The sequence below is a fragment of the Convolutriloba macropyga genome, unplaced genomic scaffold, assembly GCF_964194025.1.
Source record: "Convolutriloba macropyga unplaced genomic scaffold, txConMacr16.3 SCAFFOLD_1959, whole genome shotgun sequence".
In the NCBI taxonomy this organism is placed as follows: domain Eukaryota; kingdom Metazoa; phylum Xenacoelomorpha; order Acoela; family Convolutidae; genus Convolutriloba; species Convolutriloba macropyga.
The window spans coordinates 25,001-35,000 of record NW_027453048.1 but is presented as its reverse complement, the minus strand read 5'-3'; the positions used below and the strand labels follow the sequence as shown (position 1 = coordinate 35,000).

Here is a 10,000-nt window from a genome sequence, read left to right as displayed (position 1 = left end):
TGGGCTCACATGGCGATCACATAAGCACGAATCAATTGAAAAGTATGAGAACAATTCCAGCAAATTCTTCCCATAACTACACTCAATACAAATTTCATTTTCAACAAACAGTTGTTGTGCCCGCGCACAAAGAGTTAATGAGAACAGTGTTTGTTTTGGAGGGCTCAAATCCAGCAATTTGTGCCCATATAGTGACAATGAGATTTTTTTGAAAACAAAACTCCTCGATTTGTGAAAATTAGCAATTTTAGTCCAGATGAACAACCAGCAATTTGCGTATGTGAGCAAAAAATAAAAAAGTTGAAGTTTACAAACCCAAAAATTTTACATTCAAAAAAACTGAAATAGCATCAATTGAAAAGTCTGAGAACAATTCCAGCAAATTCTTCTCAAGACTATAATCAATAAAAGTTTCATATTAAACAAACAGCTTTTTGTGCGCGCAAAGAGCTAAGGAGAATATTGTTTGTTTTGGAGGGCTCAAATCCAGCAATTTGTGCCCACTAATTGATTGAACAAACTAGAGAGCAGTTTCCAAAAAAGCGAAAAACCAGGACCTGCTGATTTGAAAGAATTTGGCAACTAATTTGTTGCTGACTATTTCTGCAAAATCTACCCATTGAAAACATTACTTTCGAGGTACACAAATCGAGCAATTTATCAAAACTATTCAGTCGAGGGGGTAAAAAAGACTTCTTTAGTTATATGAATTTCTGATGACTTTAGCAGGGTACAGTAAATATAGTTTTGTGTGAGACAGAATAATCAGTAACGAAAATTGATCTAATTATGAGTTGAATGCAATAATCTTGGAAGTATTAACCGAATTATGGGAAATTGGGATCAAAAGCAGAAAATGGGTCCAAAATTCAAAGAAGATAAATCAAAAAACTGTATGAGCATTATATAAGCAGCAGACTAATGGCAGGCGAAAAGAAATCAAATCGAGAACAATTCCAGCGAATTGTTCTCATAATTACATATATGAAAGGTTTCCATTGTAAACAATAAGAGCTTTTTTAGCCGGGCAACAAGAGCTTTGCAGGACATATATGACTCAAGCACATATATGGTTTTTAACAATTTCGGAGCCAATTTTCTTTTATTTAACAAAAAATTGAAAAAAAAATCAAGGAAAATCGTTACTGTTAAAATTTGCAAAAGTAATCATTTTTGCTGAAAAAACAACAGCAAGCTTTACACTGGCTTGGATGAAAAGGAGTTTATTAACGAGACACGTCCGCAAAAAGGATTCGATTATCAGAAAATTCGATTTCATTAAATTTTGGGAATGAATTGCACTGCTAGAGTGGTGCAGGTATTCACTTCCGTTCCTGATTATTCTCAAAAAATGTTATAATTTTAAAAAGTTGTTTACAGCCAAAATTACGTCCTATCAGGAAGTAAAAAATTTATGTCTTTTTCTTCACCTGAAAAATTCTAATTGAACGGAAAAGTCCATTAAAAAAGAAACTAAAATGCTGAAATACACTGTGGTATTTCACAGTATGCTGTACGTAGTTGTACATGCTGTACGTAGCTGTGGTACAAAAAGCTACGTACAGCATGATTTCTGCTTTCAAAGCATGATTTGTGCTTCATAGGCATGATTTGCGCTGTCATGAAAAAAGGTGTGAAATTCAGAAGTTTCCAGAGAAATTTCATTCTCACTTTCTCCGCTTAAACAGAAAAGATGGTTAAACCGTTTTGTTCTTTCACCGTTTGCCAAGTTGTTGCGCTACGAGATGTCTAATTTTCATGGTCAAAAACAAAAGCAACTCAACTTGAAATCAAGATCCAGTGCATAGTATTTATAAAAACGTTACTTGAAAAATAACAATTTCGAGGCCCAAAATCGAGCGAAAGACCCCCAAAATTGTCAAAAAAAACAGAAAAAAACTTTGTTACCGATGTTCTGGAAGATCCCAATACAATCAGATAGACGAAAAATGCTTGTTAAGTATCAAAACAAGCTAAAAATTGACTGAGGTTTGGAAATTTTGGAAAATTACGAAGAACAACTGCATTTTCTGGACATTAATTTTCAACAAGATAATGCTCCTGTGCATAAATCAAAAATTATTGTCAATTTTTTACAAGAGAAGGAGTGGAAAGTATCGAAATGGCCAGCATACTGTCCAGATCTGTATCCTATTGAAAATTTATGGGCGATTTTGTTGCAGCGATTACCAAAACAGAGTTTTCTGGGGAAATTTAGAAAAAAATGTTTGAAATTTGGAGCGAAATTGACGCAGAAGTCGTGAGAAACCTGTTTAAAAACTATACAAACCGTCTGTTAGACGTTAAAAGAGCTAAAGTTGTGATCACGCGTTATTAAAGAACAAATTTGAACACAAAATCTTATATTATTTGGTGTTTGTATTGCTTAAAAAATCTTCAGGTGTACGTAGCTTTTTGGTACCATAGTGTAATTACAAAAAGTTGTTTTTATTTGCTGCCTCAATCCTTTTCCTTTAAATTCTATAAAGAGCAAAATTGCATAATTTTGTTTTGTCTCAAAGCTTGTTAGAAGATTGTTTTCAGAAGTTTTTCTTACGCATAATTTTACCTCATTGCATCCGCGTTATAAAGAAAACTTGAATTGGAAAACGAGCCCTTTAACGTTTTCCACGATATTAATAAAAAATACCCACCATAAATTTCTAGGTTCGTTTCAGAAAAGCAACAACCCCAACTGAATATCAGAGCTTATCAAGCTGAATCAAAGATCTTCCAGAGGCCAAGCCTTGGTGAAAAAATACCAAGACTGGGTAGATGAGCCAGAAGTTGCAACCTCTCTGGACATAAAGACGCCGAGAGTTGGGTTTTCTGGACAGAATAAAACCCAGTCTTTCAGGGTTGAGTTGGATTAAATCTTTCATGATTGCCAAAAAAAATGACTATGCGCAACCTTAGCAGGGACAGTGAATACAGTTAAATATGAAACAGATTGACCATTTATTGAAAAATGAATTATTTGTGGGTTGTGTGAGAAAATGTTGCATTTATAAACAAAACTAGCAAACAAAACTAGCTCTTCTTGTTTAAAAAAACAAGAAGAGCAGCGGAGAAAAGTTTTCTTTTGTGGGATGGCTAAATTTAAACGATTTGCGTCCACACTTTAATAGCCGAGTATTAATTTAACCTTTTTTGAAATGCACCATTTGGGACCAAACTTCCAAGAAGACAAAAAAGCAAAAAAATTAACTAAAAACGATTTGAGCCTTAAATAAACAACGGGCTACTCCTGGGAGAAATGGAGTCGATTCAAAAGTATGAGAACAATTCCAGCAAATTGTTCCCAAATTACTTATATGACAAGTTTCCATTGTAAACAGTAAGAGCTTTTTCTGCCCGCGCACCAGCAGCTTTCGAGGACATTGTTTCTTTTGGAGGGCTCAAATACAAGAATTTATGCCCACTCATTAATTGCACAAAGTAGAGAGAGTTGTGTTCCCAAAAAAGCACAAAAACAGCAGCTACTGATTTTGGAAAAAAATATAGATGTTTTTTAAGACTATTTCAGCAAAGTCTGCCCCGTTTAAAACGACAGACAAAACATTTTTTTTGAGGAGGTACAAAAATCCAGCAATTTTTAAAAACTATTCTGTCGAAGTGCAAAAAAAGAGATTCCTAAATTCACATGAAAAATCAGGAACAATAAATTCGCTCAACAATTTCTGATGACTATGCGCAACCTCATAAGCAGGGGACAGAGACTATAGTTTTATGAAAAACAGATTGACAACTTAATGAAAAAAGATCTAATTGTGAGTTGCACGCAAAAATCTTGCACGTATTAACAAAATTAGCAAACTGCGCTCACCTAGTTAAAAAAAAACAAAAACAGCAGCAGAGAACATTTTTTGCTTGTGGAGGGCTGAAATCCAACGATTTGCATCCACTCTTTAAAAGCTGAGAAGTAATATAACGCTTATCGAAATCAGCATGTGGGACTACAATTACATGAGATAACAAAAAACTTTACTAAAAACGACTTGAGCATTATATAAACAGCGGACTACCGGCACGTGAAGTGGAATTGATTCAAAACTATGAAAACAGTTCCAACAAACTGTTCTCATAATTATATAAAAATATTTTCACGGTAAACAACAAGAGCTTTTTGTACCCGCGCACCAAGAGTTTCGAAGAATATTATTTCTTTTGGAGGGCAAAAATCCAGCCATTTGTGCCCTTTGATTATTTGCACAAAGTAGAGAACTGCGTTTCCAAAACATTAAAAAGCCAGCAGCTACTGAAATGGGAAAAAAGACAACTGTTCTTATGACTATTTCAGCAAATTCTGCCCATTTGAAATGACAGACAAAACATTGAGGTACACAAATCCAGCAATTTGTGAAAACTATTCTGTCGAGGAGGTAGTAAAAGATTTCTAAAAAAGATGAAGAGAGCACGAAAAATGAATTCGCTCTTCCAATTTGAAATCATAATAGTTCAACTTCCATCAAAGTGTTCTCAAAATTACATTTAAAAAATCCATTGTAAACAATAAGAACTTTTTGTGCCTAATTTTTGAAGGCTTACTCAATATCACCAATTTATGATAAGAATTATTACAAAAAGGATATTTCGCAAATCACTGGCAACACAACAATTGATTTCTTTTACCAAAATGAATAAAGAAGAAGCGAATAAAACAGCAGTTATTTCTAAGAATGCTCAAAAGAGGAACATAGTTTCATCAGATATGAAAATTTTGGATTTTCGTAGTCTCTGTATCGGAACACTTTCATTAGTGACAGGAACCAAATTTTCGTGTTCTGATTCTTTTGCAGAAAAAACATAGCCCTTCACTAAAACAATGTCTTCAATTATCGAAAAAAGGCTAACATTTGCTTGCGTTTCGTCATAAAATGGTGGTCCCGGAATTCTAACGAAGTAAAAAATCTGCCCAAACTTTTCAGTGCCATTTTCAATAAAAGAGGCAAAACAGTTTCCATGTTTCGATCTTTTGAAAGCTGTAGAGTCGAAATAGGCGTCGTTCACTACCAGACGGTTGAAGAAAAGTGCCCCCGGTACATAACGCGACCGCTTTTTAATGACGTGGTTTCAATCATTTCATCGCAGAAGGAAGACTCCTCGTTTCCTAGTCCCTTGATTCTATTGAAAAGACGCCTCATCTCTGCATTGTGTATTTCGGCACAGGATAATCTATGTTTTTGCAAAATTCGCCTGCATATAATTTCGCATTCAAAGGTAGATCCGCTGAAGACTTCGCCTAAAATTCTATTTGCGGCCTCGAAACTCATAGCGGAGAAACAAAACAATGGCCCGAATCTACGCAACTGGTCGGCCAGATGTCCTAGTGACTGAACATTTATTGTTTCAAGGCGAGCATCACCCTCATGTATAGTGACAGTTTCACAACAACAACTCTTCAAAAGGTCTTCAGCTACTTTGATCACTTCGGAATTGCTAGACTCAAGTAGAATTCTAACGCCAAAAACTAAACGAGATAGATGTAAATAGAGGTATTCAGGAAGGCGATTTCTAAAAACCAGAGGGCTAACGTAAAAAAGCCAGTTAAAGTACTCATTTGCTTTGAACTGCCCAATTTCATCAACCGATCGAATTTTCCTGGAATACGCTATCATTTCTCTTGGACAAGAAAGTGTGCTGATGATTTGGTTTGTCGCTTCTTTCTCTTGAGCAGTCAGTGTTTTGTAGCAGAGCTTTAGAACTTCGGGAAAAACACCCAAAAGTACACAATGCATGTAATCAATTCGTGCTGTTAAAGGGAGCCCCGGTATTAAAGACGAGAATGCACTTTTTCCTTTTACACCAGCAACATTGATTTTTTTCTTAGAGTCTAAGTTTTCAGTAATTTGAACAAAAGCATCGTTAAGTTCCGGTTCTCTAATGTGTCCTGATTGATTAAATGGGTAATAAGCATGCGTTTAACCTATCGTTTTCCCTTGAACTGTACAGTAATGACAGCCGTAAAATCCATTAAATTTATACATATTTAACAGGTGGGATTTTGCAGAAAGGTCACAAACTAATGGCCTGGCGTTGAAATCCACAGTGACTGAGCGTCCGCTTTCACAGTCTAATTCAATTGGTGTCAAAAGTTCAGCTCTTACTTCAGATGCAATTATCTCCCAATTAGGTTGTTTAGGGCCGACAAATAAAGCGGCCAGCAAAAAATTTTTCCTGGCCATTCTCAGTTTCGGAGGAAGATCACTGATTTGTAGCCATACTGGCCACAATTCTTTTTTGAACGTTGACTTTTTAATATTTACACCATCTGTAAAAAGCGATAGGTTAATACCCATTGTGTTACTCGAATCAATATCTGCAATTGGCGAAAATAAAGGTTAAAATCTCTTTCAGGAAAGTTTTTTCGCTGTCGGGAATATGACAAAATGACGTCCCTATAGCGTTCGATGATGTTCCTCAGCTGATTTCGAAAACTCAAAACACATGTTGACTGAAAAGAATTTTTCTAAAAAAAAAACGCGTTTGATTGGAAAGTTTTGTTTTAGACTCTGTATATGTGAACTACTTGAAGGAAAACGATTGACTGGAGGCAAATTAACCTTGATCATCGAATATAGACAATTCGATGCCTCATCTGACAAATGAAATTGAGAACAAAAAAGTTCTGCTAGAGTTGAAGCATCGTGTAAACCAATGTTGCTTCCGTCGTATATCTTGCATTCGTTTTCTTTTATAACCTTATCTCTACTGTTCAAATCCAAACAAGAATTTTCATCAAGAAGCGTTGATAACGAGCATGCAGGGTTTTCAAAATTGCTTGACAAAGGCGAGGAGACCTGATTATTACAATGATAACTGGAAATGTATTCTTTGTAGTTTGAGTGAGTATCAAAAGGTTGTTCTACATAGTGCTGAATTCGAACTGTTGGGTCCAAACTGGCTATCCCCCGACTGTCCTCATTCTCAGAATCGCTGCCGTTTATGTTATCAACTTCACCTGCATCGGAGTTTTCTTCAGAATTGAGCAGTTCATTTTGGTCTTCAAATAAATTTACGTGGTCAGAGTCGGTGTCGGATTCTTTATAATCATCTAAGGTAATTTCGATTTCTGCTGTGGTCATTGTGTTGTACAATGCCACCATTTCTCGGCCCCTAATTCTTCTCTTTTTTGGTGGTGGAATGTTTTGACTTAATTTTTGCTCAGATAAAAAATTTTCAGCTGTTTCCATAACGAGATCGTCCAAAATAGTTTCAAACAATATTGCATTCTTTTCCTCCAACCTACGGGTTAAAACACAAGTTCGGCAGAGGCAAGAGTTGGCTTCAAAGAATTCAGGTCCATATTTCACAAAAATTTCATCGCCTTGATTGATTCGCTTCCTAACTCTTAGCTGTACAATACCTGCGTCACTTGAAAAACCGTACTCGCAATTGGGGTTACAATCCGAGTTCACAAACCTAATGGGACCTAAGAGCAACAACTGTTGGCCTGTCCTCTCTGAGGACATCACAGATAAGTTAGTAACAACGCCTTCAGGTATTGGTCGGATAAAACCAACGGGCAATCGTTTGAAAACAAATGGCGGTCTAACGGCTTCTTCTCCCCTAAACATTAACCTATAGCCACCAAAATTGTCGTGCTCAATAGAAAATGTGGGAGAAAGGTCTTGATACGATTTGCATAAAACATTGTATGCTTCCTGCCAATGACTATTGTGCGCTAGTTTCCGTTCAAAAATTGCTTCTCGCATTGGCTGCACAGTTTTCATAGCAGGCCGATCAACAGTTTGCACCAACCGTTCAACAGCATAATAATCACATTGAGCAAGTACTGACCAATCAATTTTTTTGGATAACATGGTCATCTTAAACAATTTTATAGAAGGGTTTTTCAAAAACAAATTAAAAACGTAGAAATCTTTTGTTCTAAGCAGATTTTTACGGAAGATATGAAAAATCTGGTTTATCAAGAGTTGAAATTTTGACAAAAATGGAACAAAGTCAGTAAACTGGTTCAACAAAGTGAGCAACAAAACAACATAAACGTAATTAAAACTCGAAACGGAAGCTCAAAGCTTGTTATACAAAAAGCTTATCAAATATGCGAAACTGCTTAAAAGATCTGAATAACATAGGAGCAACATTGTTAAAGTAGAAAGTCAGAAACAACTATGCAATAGTTTAAGAGAAACATTTTATTAATTTTCTCTACGTTCTTTTTATGTCTCTTTGCTTGAACCCTTTTCAAACTTCAGTCGAACAATTTTCTTGGTCACTGTTTTTTCCAGCTGACTCTCGATGACCGTTCGAATCACCAATGGCTCCATCTACACCTTCGCTTGCCTCGTGACCTCTCCTTTCAATGGATTTCAGCTCATTTCCACGATTGTTGAGGCTGGTCTTTGCCAATTCATACATCCCGACCCAATCGTTGCCGTACTTCAACCGGAACAACTCTAAAGACCAAAAAAAGTGCAGATGTGGGACGCAAACGAGAACGGCGAAGTAGTTAACAGACAAAAAAGTAAAAGGCTTCTAATTGATACTGTACGGAAGTTTCTTTGTTCCCCATTCCAATCATTTCAAAAAGTGTGAATTGATTATAACCATTTAGATCTCTCGATTAGAAAAACCTTCAATTTTACATTTAATCTACAATCTTTATCACCTTTGAAAGTTTCCTTCCTAATTGGTGAGAAGTCGGTTCTAGGCTCCGTTCCCTTGCGCGGCTTGCCTTTTGGTGAAAGCATATGTGCCTTCAGCTCCTCCTTGTACCAGAGTTTCTTTGAAGCCTTTCTCCCTAAAATCTGCGGAGTTATTCCCTCTGTCAAGACCAGATCTCCTCCCTTGCCAGGACCCTTCGGAATTTCAAGAACGGGTTTCTCACTGGGCTCAAAACGTCTAGCTGACGGCAAGGAGACACGCAACTTTTCAATTTCGCCAGTCTTAAACAGACGAAATAACCTTGGCTCAGGTTTTGGAAGACACAACATCTACAAAAATCTAGAAAAGATTTTTCTCAAGACAGCTCTAGTGCAACATATATGAAAAATTCTCAAATAAAAGATCAAAGCTGCATACAAAAATTGATTATCTTTATCTGCTAATCAACAAAAATTCGAAAAAAGGGTTAGACAACTATCTTAAAACAACCAACCAGCTGTTTTACCGCTGCTGCAGACAACTGTATCTCACAGTAGTTGCGGTTACCAAGCGAGATCAAGGTGGGTTTTAGATCTCTAAGTAGATTGATCATCATCTCAGCAGCATCCAACAACTCTGCGGCAGCGGCATCCATAGCATTAGGGTTTGTGCTCTGGGTTGGCCAATTTGCATGTTTTTCACTTCATCAGGGTTAATTAATTTACGTTTCAACTTCTTGGTATTGCTTGGCGTAGAAGACATTTTTTTCACAACTGAGCCACTCGCTTCCTCTTGCTGAGAGCTACCTTCTTGTGACTACAGAAACAGTTGCTCTTTAAAATTTTGTTTGATGAATTTTGATGTTTATTTTTTCATTTCTTATTTATGGGATAACTTTCATATAATTGTCTTTATTTGGAAGAAAATCTGAACCAATACTTTTGAAAAAAAAAGCTTGGCAAACCTGACTGATAGGAATGGCACTGCAGTTAATTCCTAAAGCAATTTCGTCACTTTGATTGTGAAGTTCGTTCACGGTTCTTGAGACCTAAACTGGATTAAGGAGAACATTACCATCATCTAGTTGAGGATTCACGTTTTCATTACTATACACATGAGCAGCATTTTCTCCCACGCTCGGAAAAGTGTCCCCGCTATGTGTTGAACCCAGATTGTCATTACTCATTTCAAGTCTCCTACGTACATTTTGAGAACCAGCATTCTCATTTAGGAGAATCTGACTGACGTTTTCGTGCTGAGTGAATTCCGGATCGTCAATCGGTAAGTATGCCTGGAAATCGGAATTCTCTTGTCCCAGTTGGAAGCTGACTTCCATGGCGCATTTTTCGATGAAAGCTTTGTGTCCCACTTTTAGCACTGTTGCGCACCAGAT

At 36.5% G+C, this 10,000-nt stretch overlaps 2 protein-coding genes across 2 annotated transcripts in view; both read right to left on the bottom strand.

Annotated features, from left to right (window-relative positions):
- Positions 1-8,208: 8,208 nt before the first annotated feature.
- Positions 8,209-9,262, bottom strand: LOC142358005 (uncharacterized). The gene is made up of 3 exons (XM_075409481.1): positions 9,122-9,262; positions 8,633-8,909; positions 8,209-8,420 (listed from the first exon to the last, which is right to left on the bottom strand). Exons 1-3 carry the CDS (start codon positions 9,260-9,262, stop codon positions 8,209-8,211), a joined length of 630 nt encoding a protein of 209 aa, XP_075265596.1.
- A 65-nt stretch (positions 9,263-9,327) lies between these two features.
- LOC142358006 (uncharacterized) overlaps positions 9,328-10,000 on the bottom strand; it is a 6,415-nt gene continuing 5,742 nt past the window's right edge. The window contains exons 4-5 of the mRNA XM_075409482.1: positions 9,572-10,000; positions 9,328-9,423 (exon numbers count right to left, since the gene is read on the bottom strand). The exon at positions 9,572-10,000 is cut by the window's right edge and continues 57 nt beyond it. Coding sequence (XP_075265597.1) covers positions 9,656-10,000 — 345 coding nt within the window. The 3' untranslated portion in view covers positions 9,328-9,423; positions 9,572-9,655. The remainder of the gene's footprint in view (positions 9,424-9,571) is intronic.

Coding starts and splice junctions, on each gene's coding strand:
- LOC142358005 (XM_075409481.1), bottom strand. CDS start 9,262: ATGGATGCCGCTGCCGCAGAGTTGTTGGATGCTGCTGAGATGATGATC. Junction 8,910..9,121: donor CAGCAGCGGTAAAACAGCTG/GTTGGTTGTTTT, acceptor CGTCTGTTTAAG/ACTGGCGAAATTGAAAAGTT. Junction 8,421..8,632: donor TAGGAAGGAAACTTTCAAAG/GTGATAAAGATT, acceptor TTTGGTCTTTAG/AGTTGTTCCGGTTGAAGTAC.